This window comes from Oncorhynchus tshawytscha, linkage group LG07, assembly GCF_018296145.1.
Source record: "Oncorhynchus tshawytscha isolate Ot180627B linkage group LG07, Otsh_v2.0, whole genome shotgun sequence".
Lineage (NCBI taxonomy): Eukaryota > Metazoa > Chordata > Actinopteri > Salmoniformes > Salmonidae > Oncorhynchus > Oncorhynchus tshawytscha.
This window is the reverse complement of record NC_056435.1, coordinates 4,211,638-4,228,763: the sequence shown is the minus strand read 5'-3', so window position 1 is coordinate 4,228,763 and position 17,126 is coordinate 4,211,638. Positions and strand designations below refer to the sequence as shown.

Sequence of the window (17,126 nt, the reverse complement as noted above, 5' to 3'; positions counted from 1 at the left end):
ATACAGACTGGTAGAAATTGGTATAAACTTGGGTGGTCATTTAATCATACCAGATTGGCACCCAAATAGGGTCTGGAATGAGAAGCTCTGGGCTGAAAATTTATAAATTGAGTCTTTATTTTGGAGAGATTGGAGGTCTTCTCCTGTCCAAAAAGTTGGACCTGGACCCAGGGACAAACTTAATCATTTGGAGGCCCCACCCCTCCTCGTTTAAAAAAAAAAGATTTATCGTAAAGACATCATTTAACTGTTAAAATATATGACCTTTTATCCCCCTCGAGTCTATGGGCCCGGGAGCTAACATATGGAATTGTTAGTATGGAATTGCTACTGAGCTAACATATGGAATTGTTTTAAGATGGTCATACCAGGGATCATTTAGCTATTTACTTTAGATTATTAGGACCCATGTAGGTATCAAAAATATATTAGAAAAAAATAATTTGATGGAACATTGAATTTGGCCTTACTGCTGTTTTTGTATTATTTATTTATGCCTCAAGCAGAGATTTTTATTTCTCTTTAATGGTCAGTCCGCCGGTGCCCGGACCTGAAAACAATCAGACCCATACCCGAATGGACCCGAGGACAACCCGAGCAAGACACGACCCATACCCAAATGGACCCGAGGACAACCCGAGCAAGACACGACCCATACCCGAATGGACCCGAGGACAACCCGAGCAAGACACGACCCATACCCGAATGGACCCGAGGACAACCCGAGCAAGACACGACCCATACCCGAATGGACCCGAGGACAACCAGAGCAAGACACGACCCATACCCGAATGGACCCGAGGACGACCCGAGCTAGACACGACCCATACCTGAATGGACCCGAGGACAACCCGAGCTAGACACGACCCATACCTGAATGGACCCGAGGACAACCCGAGCTAGACACGACCCATACCTGAATGGACCTGAGGACAACCCGAGCTAGACACGACCCACACCCTAACATACCAGAGTGACAAAAAAAATGATCAGCCAAGTTGCTCTTCTTCTTTCAGTCAATACATTCACCTTAATAGCTTAAAATAAATATGCTATAGGTCAGGGGTATTCAACTCTTACCTTATGAGGTCTGGAGCCTACTGATTTTCCGTTCTACCTGATAGTTAAATACACCCGTTTGGTGTCCCAGGTCTAAATCAGGCCCTGATTGGAGGGGAACAAAAAAAAGTAGTGGAACTGGTTTTGAAGTCCAGTGTTGAGTTTGAAGGCTATAGCTTATATAGAGCCATGATCGTGTCCATTCGGGCCCACTCTGGTCTATCGGCTGTAGTTACATAGACCCCAAGACCAGATGACAATCAAAGGCTGTGTTCACACAGGCAGCCCAATTCTGATCAAAATTTACTGGGTGAGAGGGGCTGGTTTCGGTGCCAATGCATCACACAACCAATAAACAAAGCATACTGACTTCGTGCACTTCAATATCATGGTTTGCATTTTCAACACCACAATAAATAGACTAGTCCCCAAGTCCAGAACAGAGGCTGGGAAATGCACAGTATTAAATAGAGCCATGACTACATGGAACTCTGCCACAACAGGTAACAAGTTTTAAAAAACAGATAAAAGAACACCTTACTGCACAAAGGGGATTGAGAAGAGACACGGACATGTTATATATATTGTAATTTGCACTGTACTTTGTATTAGTCCTAGATATTGTGTGTATGTACTGATATGTAAACTATGTGTGACATTTTAAATGTATTTCAGTCCTTCACTAATAATGTTCTGTGGGGGGTTTGACTGGCCCGGGATTTCCTTATTCCATCACGCTCTAGTGAGTCCTTGTGAAGAGCTTGCAAGCTGACCAGTCACCAGTTGGCCAGTGTTTCATCTGACATATTTGTGTGGCTGGCTTGCGGGTTAAATTAGCAGTGCGGGTTTGGTGCTTGACAACATTAAAATTGTAACAAATATTTATAGCCTCTAGAAAAGAGAGAAGCTTAGGCCCAACCCGAGAGAGAGGTAGAGAAATGCCAGTGGCATGCTACGACACCAACATGCATTTCTTTATGTCAGATGGCTGCTGCGTCTGCTATACAGATATAGACATCCAAAATATTTTGATGAAAAAAAATGAATAAAGATAAGTATTATATTGTTAGATTACAGGAGTAACTCTCGCAAACATTTCTAAACTTTATTAGCGTAATATCAAAAGTAAGTCCAACCATTATTTATAGGGAAAGTATGAGCAGAAGAGCACATGTAAACGAGGGGAAAACGCACTACCCTCCCATGTGCTCAATTTAAAAAAACAACAGATTACTACCTCACTTGAAAAGATTAGAGGAAAAAAATATCAGAATTGTGCTGCGTGAATGCAACTAAACCGAAACCAACCCGCATAAATTTGACATTTGGACCCGGGTATTCGTGTCCGGGTGGACCCATGAAGAGCTCTAATATGTAGTTAGTGGACAAAAGCCATAGTCAAGATACCTCAGTTGATAGTTGAACTTGTGAAAGGCAACGCTATGCTGCTACTGGTTAACTCATTTCCCCCGGGCATTTAGTGCGCCGTTTGCATATGTGGAGTAGTTGGTTTAAAAAGCTTCATGATCCAATCAAAAACAGGCACACATTTTTAAAATAGAGGTGTATGGGTGGACTATTTCTGTGACTCTCTACATGTATTGGCTAATTCCCTTTTCAATCAAAGTTTAGCTTCACCATTCAGTCCTCTGATTGGTTTGTAACCTGTCAGTCATGGACCTGTAGAATGTGGGAGGGAGTTTTTTCAGTGCATGTAAACAGAAAGAGAGCATGAATGCTATTGGCTGGGAAATTCGCTCCGAGTGTGTTGATTGGCCATATTAGCGGAGGAAACTTGATAAGGGCGGTGCTAAAACGACATGGCGGCCATATTGAATTTCATATTGACAGTTGTTCCGAAGATTTTCCATCCGAGGTACAAGAAAGTAAAAGGTTTTAGTGGAATAATCAGCGATTTCAGGACATTTGTCCGGAAACTTTAATGGTTGTGTTTCAACCAAGACATGGACGAAGATGAACGACAGAGGAAAATAGAAGCTGGAAGAGCAAAGGTTTGTAACGATTTATGGGTAATGCATCAAAGTAGCTATCTAGCCAACAAGCTAACCTAGCTAAACGTATCAGTATCAGCAACATTGTCGTACAATAAAGTAATCGGTTGCAGTTGCTTGATAGAGGGCTTTGAGTAAGTTAAAGTTTTAGCTACAAATTGAATCGCTAACAAAGCTAGCTAACTACATTACATGTAACTATGGTTAGCCGAGTCTAAACTAGCTACAGTATAGTTACTAGCTAAACACTTTGCTATTCATGAATTATAATGCCCCACTGTGGCTTGCTAAACAAATGTTGGTATTGTTCTATCGTTGACTCACCAACCCAGCTGACGTTATACTGCCCATTTTAACTACCCTATTGTCTCAGCTACTATTTTAATAACTTACTTTGATAAATGACTTAACTAAATGCACCCAGATTACTACTGTTTATTAACTTAGTTAGTATTTGGCTTGTTGCTGTAGAAACGGATTCCTATTCAGTTTGCTACCCTTCTGTTTACTGACTAGTGTGGGCCGCTTACTGGGAGAGTATCATCCCTGTTTATCAAGTCGATGCAGGTGATGATGGCAGGAGAATTTGGATAGTCTGTAACGTTATGTGGTTGCGTTTAAGATACACATTATCTGCACAACTCTGCGCATATGATCCAATATTTGCAATGCATGGAGAGGTGTGAAACACTACCACTGAGGTTTAAAATCTCAGGACCAGGCAGGCCTAGGTAATATAACGACCCTATAATCCGCGCAGACTTTAGCGAAAATGTCTTGACCTGTCACCTGAGCATCAATTCTTGCACTCAGCGCGCATCAACCCTACCGTTCCCCACAACGGTGTCTATATATCGCTTCAGGTATGGCCTCTGCTTGGGGTGGCATTCTCCCAGCAGTTGTTGTTAATTTAGATAAGCATGTGCTATAGATTATGAGGAATCTGACCGCCTCACCAGAGTCTTGAACGGATGCATGACCTACCTATTTTTGGCACACCTCAAACCTGGGCGATTCTCACAGCTGAGTTGGTATGACTTCCTTCACAATAACTTAATTGATAAACCATTGTTATACCTTATGACAGAAATCCACCAACACGCAGCGCAGTCAGTTGGTAAGTGGTGTGAGATACAGGCTCTTGGGTTGTGGTGATTCTGTCTATTGATCTAGAACAGGGGTGGCCAACCTTCATCCAGGAGAGATACTGAGTATTATTCAGGCTTTTGCACCAGCCCTGCTACAACACATCTGATTCAGCCAATCAAGGTCCTGGTGAGCAGCTGATTAGCAGCAAAAAGCCTGTGGTAGCTCTGCATGCGGAGGGTTTGCCACCCCCTGGTCTGTCTATGGGCTCTATTCATCTGTTTTGGGATGTTGTTGACTAGTCACTGTCTTTCATCGCTGTCTTGCGTCTCTATCTCTTTTTCAATTGGATTCTGTTTTGTGGATGGAACACATTTATAAAACTTTGCAGATAGAAATGCACCACTCAGAGACTTCTGTTCATTTATTTCCACATGATTGGACTTGTCCCCCTAGACACTGATCCACCAGCAGTCTTCAGTTGTCCCCCTAGACACTGATCCACCAGCAGTCTTCAGTTGTCCCCCTAGACACTGATCCACCAGCAGTCTTCAGTTGTCCCCCTAGACACTGATCCACCAGCAGTCTTCAGTTGTCCCCCTAGACACTGATCCACCAGCAGTCTTCAGTTGTCCCCCTAGACATTGATCCACCAGCAGTCTTCAGTTGTCATCATGCAGTTAGCATCCCAACCATGACATGGCACTTCTGAAGGAGCTAGTATGCCCTCAAATATAGCAACAGTATTAGAAAAGTTGAAAACTAATCAACAAATGGGCATGACATAGGCTGCAGTAGGCTTTTTCATGCTTGTCTGAATCGTGAAATCGTCAGTTGGCCACTTATGGCAGCTGTTGCTATGGTGACATGCCACGTCTGCATCAGTTTTCTTTTGCTTTGAGGCAAACCAAGCTCCCGTCTTCAGTTTGAACACAAATAGCCTACATACGTAGACACACAGCTGCCTGTCTGATTGTATTAGTGTGTAGAGCAGCATGTTCGACTACAGCCAAGTCTAGCCTCACTTTAACACAGATACAGACACAGGAGGCTGTGGATGGTGAGTGGGTGTGTACAGTATCTGCTGAAAGCTGGGCAGACTTCAATCGAGTAGAACCGCCCACATGTAGAGATCAGGCATTGAAACACACACACACACACACACACACACACACACGTGGGTCAGTAGCACTGCTCAATGCAACATGAGTCCTGGGGCTGGACATGGCATGGGTCGGCTTGTTACGGGTTTGCTTGGGTTAGAACAAAGCACGTGCTACCACCTTGACACACACTTTGGGCTCGGGACAAAGCTCCTCCTGTGTTCTCTGCATTACACTGCCATTCCAACCCTCGGCAGGAGGTTGAAGTGTCATATTGAGACTAGTGTGCTTGTCTGCCGTGTGTGTGTTTTGTCTCAACTGTGTATGATTGATAGATTGGTCTGATGGTTTGAAAGGGAGGGAGTGTGAGGGAGAGAAAGGCTGTGGGTGGGAGGGAGAGAGGGGGAGGGAGCGAGAGTCAGAGGTGGAGTGTTATACGAGGGTCTCTGAACCACTGTAATCTGATTTAAGCTGCTTATAGAAGAGGGGAGAGAGGGAGAGAGGGAGAGAGAGAGAGACCGGGATGCTGAAAGAGATGCAAAGTGAGATTGGATGCACAATTACACTGACTAAATCAGTGCACTGGGACTTCAAAATGTAATGTTTTTCTGATTGCTCTGTTGGGAACCTTGTTGTCCAGTGATAGTGGTTTTGGGAGATCTATGGAGCGATGCTGGGAGGTTGACTGTTAGGACTAAGTGGAGACTGTGGCTGGTTGACTGCTTTGGACTGGCAATGTGCTGGGGCTTTCATTCTCTCTGCTGGTTCAATCAGGGATGTTACCTTGTGTGCTGGGAAGATGATCTGAATCAAACTCTTGTTCTTGCTCATTGGGCGGATGAAAACCTTCACCCCTTAAACCTATAGCCTTTTCTGACTTCTTAAGTCACTGGGATGATTTATTGAAACTTTGACCTTTTTATTCCCTGATCAGAATGATGGATTTGAACTTTGATGGACTTTTGGTGGACTCTATCCCCTGACTTCTAAGTTAACCCCTGACATGCTGATAGTGTGGTGGTGTTCAGCCCTCCTGACCTACTTGTCCCTCTACCTCTCCCTGTCCTTCCTGCGTAGCTTGCTAGCTTCCGACAGAAAAGGGCGAAAGGGGACGGTCAAGTCGCGCAGAAAAAGACGCAGAAGAGGAAGGGCCCGTCTCCAACGCAGAATGACGGCCCAGCGCAAGGTCGCCCCCTAGGGATGGACCTCCAGACAGACGGCAGCGCCACACAGCAGGACGACATGTGTAACAATGAGGTGAGCCTCTGGCTGAATGAATGAAAGGAATGTAAATATCCACACTGTTGCATAGGCTGACTCTATAGTTTAATGCAGCATTTCGATCGTAAGGTTTTTGTCAGATTTGAATGTATGCCAATCCAATCCCAACTCTATGAGCATGTATCTCTCCATGGGTCAGAACATGTCATTCGTTTCTCTGTGGAGTAAAAACGATTCAGAAGACCGATTGGCTACGGTGTCTGACCCATATGTCTCAACGTATGGATGTCAACTCAGCAGCCTCCTATGCTTTAGCAACCCCCCCCACACAGGGTAAAAATGGGTCACTAAACACAAAGATGCTTCTGGCTGCTGGTTGTCATAGCAACATGAATGTGATTACTGTCAACTCTATGTACAGGCTTTAAAGGGGAAGTCCATCTAATTTCATGGAAATAATAAAGCAAGCCATCTATTGAGTTTGTTCAATGAGGTGTGTTTGTGCAATGCTAGAACAAAAGCCTGCACCATCTGCATCACCCAACAGCTCTCAGTGACTAATATTAGATGGTCATGGCTGCTTTAAATGAATAGTTCACCCAAATTATCAAACCTGTCTAATCTTATAGATAGCCAAGCAGGTAGTCTATGAATATGTGCAATATGACTAGGTTTACTTACCCCCCCAAATGTAACCCTTAAGGAACCACAACGTTTTGGTGAGACAGATCCGAGCCAACTTCCAGAGTTCCAGGGGCACTTGGAGCAACACCATCCCCAGGAGGGAAGCAGTGCCCTGGGCGAGCAGGCGGTCGGTGGGCAGCCTGAGGAGATGGAGGTTGTGGGAGACGAGGTCCTAGTGGTTCACACTGGAAAAGATCAACTCAAGGTACTTAACCGTACCTACATACAGTTTATTTAATCAATAAGGCCTGAGGAGGTGTGGTATATGGCCAATATACCACGGCTAAGGATACAGTGCCTGGATACAGCTCTTAGCTGTGGTATATTGGCCATATACCACAAACCCCCAAGGTGCCTTATTATAAACTGGTTGCTAACATAATTAGACCAGTAAAACATTGTTTAAAAAAAAATTGTCATACACATGGTATACGGTCTGGTATACCACGTCTTTCAGACAATCAACGTTCAGTCTTTGTCTATAAATTAGGAAATATGGAAAGCTTTTCCTATTGTAGAGGATGGATGGGAGAGAAACGGATTGAATTCGATTTCCATTATTGCTGGAGAAATTACATAATCATGTTATAAATACGTACCAGGAGAAATGGGTTAGACGTGTGTTCATATGCATGCCCTGCAACAACAGTTACACACACACACACACACACTTCACTCGTGTGTTGTACCTCGTTTCCCTCCTCCAGGAAACAGTAGTTATATTCTTAACTTTATGGTTAGATGCACTTGTTTGACACACACCACCCACACACCACTCCTAACTGGGTTGGGTATTTTCTCATTTGGATTCATTTGTTCTCATGCTTTTTACCCATAAGAACCCAGGGCTGCTTCTGAATAATTAGAGAGAGAGTGCCTTCAGAAAGTATTCAAACCCCTTGAGTTATTCCACATTTTGTTACAGCTTCAATTAAAAATGGATTAAATAGATTATTTTTCTCACCCATCTAAACACAATACCCCATAATGACAAAGTGAAAACATGTTTTTAGAAATGTTAGCAAATTTGTTGAAAATTAAATAGAGTAATATCTCATTTACATAAGTATTCACACCCCTGAGTGGTTGTTTACCATTGCTAGAAAACCATTTTCAAGTCTTGCCATAGATTCTCAAGCAGATTTAAGTCAAAACTGTCACTCGGGAACATTCACTGTTTTATTGGTAAACTACTCCAGTGTAGATTTGGCTTTGTGTTTTAGGTTATTATCCTGTTGAAAGGTGAATTTGTATCCCAGGGTGTCTGGTAGAGAGCAGACTGAACCAGGTTTTCCTCTAGGATTTTGCCTGTGCTTAGCTCCATTCCATGTATTTTTTTTTATCCTGGAAAAACTCTCCAGTCCTTAATGATTGCATACCCATAACATGATGCAGCCACCACTATGTTTGAAAATATGGAGTGGTACTCAGTAATCTGTTGTTGGATTTGCCCCAAACATAAAACTTTGTATTCAGGACAATAATTGAATTGCTTTGCTACATTTTTTGCAGTATTACTTTAGTGCCTTGTTGCAAACAGGATGCATGTTTTGGAATATTTTTGGGTTCCTTTTCACTCTATCAATTAGGTTAGAATTGTGAAGTAACTAAATCTACAATCCTACATCCTGCTCTGTCTGCTCAGTCTCCCTCACTCTGCTCTGTCTGTGCTCTGCTCTCTCTGCGCTCTCTCTCCCTCTGCTCAGTTTCCCTTTCACTCACACTTCAGTCTCACTCTGCTCTCTCTCTCCATCTCTGCCTGTTCCTCTCTCTCTGTTATACTTTGCATTCCCCTTGCAATCAAATATTTGCCATTTAGCAGCCACTTTTAATCCAAAGTGATCAGAATAAAATGTAATAAAGTAAGATGTGTGTTAAGAATAAAATGTGTGTTTATGTCTGTGTGCGTGTGTCTGACTCTATAGTCTCTCTCTCTCTGCAGCAGTTACAGGCAGCAGTAGAGAAGCGTAATGAGATCATTAGCAGACTGAGCTGTAACCTGCAGGAGGCGCTGGAGAGCAGAGACCAGGTACAGCAGGAGGCCTTCTCCCTCACTGGACAGATACAGGCCCTGAAGATGCAGCTACAGCAGGTACACGCTCACACACACACACACACACTTCAAAAAGTCTAAAAACATCAGTTTTTTAAATTTTTACTGCTAGTAATGAAGTAGTGAATGTAAGCTCTTCGATGTCCCTGTTTTCTTTTCCAGACCTCTCAGTTCTTTTGCTCCAGGACACAAGGGGGCTCTGAGCTCTCCCTAGCCCAGCAGAAGGCCTCCCAGCCTGACCACAGCTCCTACGATCTCTCCTCACTCCCCAACCACCTGGAGGTCCCAGTAACAGAACCAGGGGAGCAAATACGCACACTCCGAATGGGACATGAACAGACTGGAGCTGGGTGTGAGAGCCTAGAACAATGTATTGATCCTGAGATGGATGCAAAGATACACACATTGAGGAGAGAGCTGCTAGAGGAGAGGGAGAAAAACCAGCTCATGCTTTCCCAACTAGAAGAGGAGAGGACAGGGAGGGAGGAGGAGAGGAGAGAGATCCACCAGTACAAGGAGGAGAACGAGGTGTTGAATAGGGAATTGCAGGAGCTAAGGAGGAGACTGGAGGAGGAGGCGAGGGAGAGAAGGAACGAGAGGGAGGATGAGCGAGAGATCAGGGAAAGACAGGAAGAGGAGAAGAGGAGACTTGGAGAGGAGGTGCAGAGAGTCAGACAGCTGTTGGGGAAGAGAGGGAGAACGAGGGAGGAGTTGGGATTCAAGGCTTCTAAAGACAAACTGAACCAGGCAAAGGCCAGTGTGGAGGAGGAGGATGGAGAGAGGGAGGGGGAGGAGAGAGAGGAGTGCCTTCTGGACGTGTCCCTCCCCACTGATGGCACCCCGCTGTTGGAGCGCTACCTGTCCTCGGCCCTCCCCTCACACTCGTGCTGGACCAATGAAAGTCTGGAGGAGTGCAGCCTTCTGGAAGAGCACAGCATTCTGGACAACTCTGGCAACTACAGGTTAGAGGGACATTGCTGTGTGTGTGTTTTTGCCCTTATGGTGGATTTTCCCCCCATACGAATCACCTCTCCTAATCTCTCTCCTTTCAGTCCTCTCATCCCTCTCTGCCTCCATCCCATCACAGGTTTGAGCTGGACAGTGATATCGTCAGTGGTGGTGACCAATCCCAGCTGTCCTTTTCGCAGGAAGAACAAACTCACTTTCCCGTCCCACCATCCACTGCACGGTCCCCCGACCCTGAGAACGAAACCTTGCCCTCTTTCGCCTCCCAGTGGCAGAACAACCCCCTCTCTGTCTCACGAGACGCCAGCGAGACCTCTGAGAGACTTAGTGAGACGTCAGAGAGTCAGGAGATCTCAGACCTGGGCAAGGAGCTGCTCATCCAGCAGTGTGGAGACCTCAGGGAGGAGGTGGCTCTGAGGGAGAGGGAGAAGGAGGTGGTGATGGAGGAGTTGAGGAGGAGCGCTGAGGATCTGGAGGAGGCCAGGGCCAGGTGAGTGTGATATAGTGTGTGCCTGTCTACCATAACTTTGTGTGTTGGGAGAACTTACAGCTCATGTTCATCGTGTGTGTAGGTGGGCCCAGGTCTCTGAGGAGCTGCAGGAGGCACACTGGGAGCTTGAGGAGGAGCGGGAGAAGAGGAGGCGAGCTGAGGAGGAGGTCAGCCTGAAAACACACGAGGAGGACAATCTGAAGAACAGACTTTGCACCTTACTGGAGGAGAGAGAGAAAGATATGGAGAGTCTCATCTCCTCTCCTTTCCTAGAGGAGGGAGGTACCGTCCTCCCCAGCCAGGAGCGAGTGATGGAACAGCTAAAAGAGGAAAAATCTCTCCTCCTCTCTCATCTAAAACAGCAGGAAGAGCTGCTCTCCTCTGTCCGGTTGGAGAAAGGAAGCAACAAGGAGAAAGACTGGGAGCTGAGGGAGGTGGAGGAAGAGAAGAGTGTTCTCCTCTCCAGGTTGAGGCAGCAGGAGCAGCTGGTCTCCTCTCTGCAGGAGGTGAAACAGGCGGGAGACTCTGTCTCCTCTGAAGTCCATGCTCTGTTTGGACGACAGCTACAGTCACTACAGGTAGCTAGGAGCTTTCTTCTTCCCTCATTACTTCTCCCTCTTTTCACTTTTTCCTCTCTTCCTCCCTCTCCTCCCCTCTTCCCTCCTTCTCATTCTTTTGTTTCTACTTTTTCTCACTTGCTCAATTCACTATCTTCCACTAGCTAATCCTGGTGTTTTTTTCTCTCTCTCTCTCTAATTGGTTTGATTGGTTCTAATTGGGTCCAAGCTAATAACCTCTCCTCTCCAGACCCATCGTGACCAGCTTCTAGCCCTGCTGGAAGAAACTAAATCCAGGCACAAAACCACCACTGCCCTCCTAGGTCAGAAAACCCTGGAGCTCGACACCGCTCAGAAAGAGATGCACAGAGTCCAGAAGGAGGCGGAGACAGCGAGGCAGGAGGTGGAGGAGAGGGAGAGGAGGATAGAGCAGACGGAGAGGGAGAAAACAGAGGTAGAGTCTGAGTTGCTGTGTCTGAGACAGAACCTGTGTAACCTGGAGGAGGTGCAGGCCCAGGGAGTGAGGGAGAGGGAGGAGGGCAGAAGGAGAGAGGAGGAGATGGACAGAACCATGCGGAGAATGGAGAAGGTGATGGCGGAGGAGCTGGAGGAGTTCCAGAGGCAGCTCCGAGACAAGGAGGAAGAGGTGAGGAGGAGGGTAGTTGTGATGAGGAGGAGGATGATGATTAGATTATATGTATTTGGACCTGTTCAGGAAGTATTGAACAGACATGATATCTCTTTTTCAGGTGGAGGAGGAGCGGGAGAAGTGGGAGGAGGAGAGGCAGGAGAAGGACGAGGAGGTGCAGGGGGTGAGACGCCTGCTGGAGGAGCAGCGGATGGAGAGGGAGCAGGAGGTGAAAGCGCTCCTGGAGCAGCAGATGCGGTCTGTGGAGGAGGCCACAGAGAGACTGAGAAGATCTCACAGTGAGGACGTGCAGGAGCTGCAGGAGAAACACCAGGAGGAGGTGTCTGAGCTGAGCGGCCGTCTGGAGAGAGAGCTGTGTGAGCAGAGACACAGTCTGGAGGAGGAGCAGAAGAGACAGATCAGCCTTATCAAACAGGTACACACACAAACTACAACAACAACAACCTATTCACATACCTGTGTTCTGCTAGTCCCCCCCCGTCTCTCTCTCTCTCTCTCTCTCTCTCTCTCTCGTTTTCTCTCTCTCTCTCTCGTTTTCTCTCTCTCTCTCTCGTTTTTTCTCTCTCTCTCTCTCGTTTTCTTTCTCTCTCTCTCTCTCGTTTTCTTTCTCTCTCTCTCTCTCGTTTTCTCTCTCTCTCTCTCGTTTTCTTTCTCTCTCTCTCTCTCGTTTTCTTTCTCTCTCTCTCTCTCGTTTTCTTTCTCTCTCTCTCTCTCTCGTTTTCTGTCTCTCTCTCGTTTTCTCTCTCTCGTTTTCTGTCTCTCTCTCTCTCTCGTTTTCTGTCTCTCTCTCTCTCGTTTTCTGTCTCTCTCTCTCTCGTTTTCTGTCTCTCTCTCTCTCGTTTTCTGTCTCTCTCTCTCTCGTTTTCTGTTTTCTGTTTTCTGTCTCTCTCTCTCTCGTTTTCTGTCTCTCTCTCTCTCTCTTTCTCGTTTTCTGTCTCTCTCGTTCTCTGTCTTTCGTTTTCTGTCTCTCTCGTTTTCTGTCTCTCTCGTTTTCTGTCTCTCTCGTTTTCTGTCTCTCTCGTTTTCTGTCTCTCTCGTTTTCTCTCTCTCGTTTTCTGTCTCTCTCGTTTTCTGTCTCTCGTTTTCTGTCTCTTCGTTTTCTGTCTCTCTCGTTTTCTGTCTCTCTCGTTTTCTGTCTCTCTCGTTTTCTGTCTCTCTCGTTTTCTGTCTCTCTCTGTTTTCTGTCTCTCTCGTTTTCTGTCTCTCTCGTTTTCTGTCTCTCTCGTTTTCTGTCTCTCTCGTTTTTCTGTCTCTCTCGTTTTCTGTCTCTCTCGTTTTCTGTCTCTCTCGTTTTCTGTCTCTCTCGTTTTCTGTCTCTCTCGTTTTCTGTCTCTCTCTTTCTGTCTCTCTCGTTTTCTGTCTCTCTCTCTCTCGTTTTCTGTCTCTCTCTCTCTCGTTTTCTGTCTCTCTCGTTTTCTCTTTTCGTTTTCTGTCTCTCTCGTTTTCTGTCTCTCTCGTTTTCTGTCTCTCTCGTTTTCTGTCTCTCTCGTTTTCTGTCTCTCTCGTTTTCTGTCTCTCTCGTTTTCTGTCTCTCTCGTTTTCTGTCTCTCTCGTTTTCTGTCTCTCTCGTTTTCTGTCTCTCTCGTTTTCTGTCTCTCTCGTTTTCTGTCTCTCTCGTTTTCTTTCGTTTTCTGTCTCTCTCGTTTTCTGTCTCTCTCGTTTTCTGTCTCTCTCGTTTTCTGTCTCTCTCGTTTTTTTCTGTCTCTCTCGTTTTCTGTCTCTCTCGTTTTCTGTCTGTTTTCTGTCTCTCTCGTTTTCTGTCTCTCTCGTTTTCTGTCTCTCTCGTTTTCTGTCTCTCTCGTTTTCTGTCTCTCTCGTTTTCTGTCTCTCTCGTTTTCTGTCTCTCTCGTTTTCTGTCTCTCTCGTTTTCTGTCTCTCTCGTTTTCTGTCTCTCTCGTTTTCTGTCTCTCTCGTTTTCTGTCTCTCTCGTTTTCTGTCTCTCTCGTTTTCTGTCTCTCTCGTTTTCTGTCTCTCTCGTTTTCTGTCTCTCTCGTTTTCTGTCTCTCTCGTTTTCTGTCTCTCTCGTTTTCTGTCTCTCGTTTTCTGTCTCTCTCGTTTTCTGTCTCTCTCGTTTTCTGTCTCTCTCTCTCTCTCGTTTTCTGTCTCTCTCTCTCTCTCGTTTTCTGTCTCTCTCTCTCTCGTTTTCTGTCTCTCTCGTTTTCTGTCTCTCTCTGTTTTCTGTCTCTCTCGTTTTCTGTCTCTCTCGTTTTCTGTCTCTCTCGTTTTCTGTCTCTCGTTTTCTGTCTCTCTCTCTCTCTCGTTTTCTGTCTCTCTCGTTTTTTCTCTCTCTCTCTCTCTCGTTTTCTTCTCTCTCTCTCTCGTTTTCTGTCTCTCTCGTTTTCTGTCTCTCTCTCTCTCTCGTTTTCTGTCTCTCTCGTTTTCTCTCTCTCGTTTTCTGTCTCTCTCTCTCTGTCTCTCGTTTTCTCTCTCTCTCTCTCTCTCGTTTTCTGTCTCTCTCTCTCTCTCGTTTTCTGTCTCTCTCTCTCTCGTTTTCTGTCTCTCTCTCTCTCTCGTTTTCTGTCTCTCTCTCTCTCTCTCGTTTTCTGTCTCTCTCTCTCTCTCGTTTTCTGTCTCTCTCGTTTTCTGTCTCTCTCGTTTTCTGTCTCTCTCGTTTTCTGTCTCTCTCGTTTTCTGTCTCTCTCGTTTTCTGTCTCTCTCTCTTTTCTGTCTCTCTCGTTTTCTGTCTCTCTCGTTTTCTGTCTCTCTCTCTCTCGTTCTCTGTTTTCTCTCTCTTTCTCTCTCTCGTTTTCTGTCTCTCTCTCTCTCTCTTTCGTTTTCTGTCTCTTCTCTCTCTCTCGTTTTCTGTCTCTCTCTCTCTCGTTTTCTGTCTCTCTCTCTCTCTCTCGTTTTCTGTCTCTCTCTCTCTCGTTTTCTGTCTCTCTCTCTCTCTCGTTTTCTCTCTCTCTCGTTTTCTGTCTCTCTCTCTCTCTCGTTTTCTGTCTCTCTCTCTCTCTCGTTTTCTGTCTCTCTCGTTTTCTGTCTCTCTCTCTCTTTTCTGTCTCTCTCTCTCTCGTTTTCTCTCTCTCGTTTTCTGTCTCTCTCTCTCTCTCGTTTTCTGTCTCTCTCTCTCTCGTTTTCTGTCTCTCTCTCTCTCGTTTTCTGTCTCTCTCTCTCGTTTTCTGTCTCTCTCTCTCTCTCGTTTTCTGTCTCTCTCTCTCTCTCGTTTTCTGTCTCTCTCTGTCTCTCTCGTTTTCTGTCTCTCTCGTTTTCTGTCTCTCTCTCTCTCTCGTTTTCTGTCTCTCTCTCTCTCTCGTTTTCTTTTCTCTCTCTCTCTCGTTTTCTGTCTCTCTCTCTCTCTCGTTTTCTGTCTCTCTCTCTCTCTCGTTTTCTGTCTCTCTCTCTCTCTCGTTTTCTGTCTCTCTCTCTCTCTCGTTTTCTGTCTCTCTCGTTTTCTGTCTCTCTCGTTTTCTGTCTCTCGTTTTCTGTCTCTCTTTCTCTCTCTCTCGTTTTCTGTCTCTCTCTCTCTCTCGTTTTCTGTCTCTCTCTCTCTCTCTCGTTTTCTGTCTCTCTCTCTCTCTCGTTTTCTGTCTCTCGTTTTCTCTCTCGTTTTCTGTCTCTCTCGTTTTCTGTCTCTCTCGTTTTCTGTCTCTCGTTTTCTGTCTCTCTCTTTCTGTCTCTCTCGTTTTCTGTCTCTCTCGTTTTCTGTCTCTCTCGTTTTCTGTCTCTCTCGTTTTCTGTCTCTCTCGTTTTCTCTCTCTTTCTGTCTCTCTCTCTCTCTCGTTTTCTGTCTCTCTCTCTCTCTCGTTTTCTGTCTCTCTCTCTCTCTCTCTCGTTTTCTGTCTCTCTCTCTCTCTCGTTTTCTGTCTCTCTCGTTTTCTGTCTCTCTCGTTTTCTGTCTCTCTCGTTTCTCTCTCTCGTTTTCTGTCTCTCTCTCTCTCTCGTTTTCTTCTGTCTCTCTCTCTCTCTCGTTTTCTGTCTCTCTCTCTCTCTCTCTCGTTTTCTCTCTCTTCTCTCTCTCTCGTTTTCTGTCTCTCTCTCTCTCTCGTTTTCTGTCTCTCTCTCTCTCTCGTTTCTGTCTCTCTCTTTTCTGTCTCTCTGTTTTCTGTCTCTCTCTCTGTCTCTCGTTTTCTTTCTCTCTCTCTCTCGTTTTCTGTCTCTCTCTCTCTCTCGTTTTCTGTCTCTCTCTCTCTCGTTTTCTGTCTCTCTTTCTGTCTCTCTCGTTTTCTGTCTCTCTCTCTCTCGTTTTCTGTCTCTCTCTCTCTCGTTTTCTGTCTCTCTCGTTTTCTCTCTCTCGTTTTCTTCTCTCTCTCTTTCTCTCGTTTTCTGTCTCTCTCTCTCTCGTTTTCTGTCTCTCTCTCTCTCGTTTTCTGTCTTTTCTCTCGTTTTCTGTCTCTCTCTCTCTCGTTTTCTGTCTCTCTCTCTCTCTCGTTTTCTGTCTCTCTCTCTCTCTCGTTTTCTGTCTCTCTCTCTCTCTCGTTTTCTGTCTCTCTCTCTCTCTCGTTTTCTGTCTCTCTCTCTCTCTCGTTTTCTGTCTCTCTCGTTTTCTGTCTCTCTCGTTTTCTGTCTCTTTTCTCTCTCTCGTTTTCTGTCTCTCTCTCTCTCTCGTTTTCTGTCTCTCGTTCTTCTGTTTCTGTCTTTCTGTCTCTCGTTTTCTGTCTCTCTCTCTCTCGTTTTCTGTCTCTCTCTCTCTCTCGTTTTCTGTCTCTCTCTCTCGTTTTCTCTCTCTCTCTCTCGTTTTCTGTCTCTCTCTTTTCTGTCTCTCTCTCTCTCTCGTTTTCTGTCTCTCTCTCTCTCTCTCGTTTTCTGTCTCTCTCTTTTCTCTCTCTCTCTCTCGTTTTCTGTCTCTCTCTCTCTCTGTTTTCTGTCTCTCTCGTTTTCTCTCTCTCTCTCGTTTTCTCTCTCTCTTTCTGTCTCTCTCTCTCTCGTTTTCTGTCTCTCTCTCTCTCTCTCTCTCTCGTTTTCTGTCTCTCTCTCTCTCGTTTTCTGTCTCTCTCTCTCTCTCTCGTTTTCTGTCTCTCTCTCTCTCTCGTTTTCTGTCTCTCTCGTTTTCTCTCTCTCTGTCTCTCTCGTTTTTCTGTCTCTCGTTTTCTGTCTCTCTCTTTTCTGTTTCTGTCTCTCTCTCTCTCTCGTTTTCTGTCTCTCTCTCTCTCGTTTTCTGTCTCTCTCTCTCTCTCTCGTTTTCTGTCTCTCTCTCTCTCTCGTTTTCTGTCTCTCTCTCTTTTCTGTCTCTCTCGTTTTCTGTCTCTCTCTCTCTCTCTCTGTCTCGTTTTCTGTCTCTCTCTCTCTCGTTTTCTGTCTCTCTCTCT

General features: G+C 45.5%; 1 protein-coding gene across 7 annotated transcripts in view; it reads left to right on the top strand.

Moving 5' to 3' along the window:
* Positions 1–2,885: 2,885 nt before the first annotated feature.
* Positions 2,886–17,126, top strand: part of LOC112255136 (pericentrin-like) — a 42,910-nt gene continuing 28,669 nt past the window's right edge. For 3 of the 7 annotated variants that reach the window (XM_042323925.1, XM_042323922.1, XM_042323921.1), the window contains exons 1-10: positions 2,886–3,071; positions 4,159–4,188; positions 6,338–6,517; positions 7,185–7,370; positions 9,108–9,257; positions 9,381–10,180; positions 10,306–10,674; positions 10,757–11,252; positions 11,482–11,877; positions 11,981–12,295. In XM_042323925.1, the coding sequence (XP_042179859.1) occupies positions 3,024–3,071; positions 4,159–4,188; positions 6,338–6,517; positions 7,185–7,370; positions 9,108–9,257; positions 9,381–10,180; positions 10,306–10,674; positions 10,757–11,252; positions 11,482–11,877; positions 11,981–12,295 (2,970 nt within the window). In that variant the 5' untranslated portion in view covers positions 2,886–3,023. The remainder of the gene's footprint in view (positions 3,072–4,158; positions 4,189–6,337; positions 6,518–7,184; positions 7,371–9,107; positions 9,258–9,380; positions 10,181–10,305; positions 10,675–10,756; positions 11,253–11,481; positions 11,878–11,980; positions 12,296–17,126) is intronic. The other 4 variants (XM_042323923.1, XM_042323926.1, XM_042323924.1 and 1 more) reach the window with 3 other exon arrangements.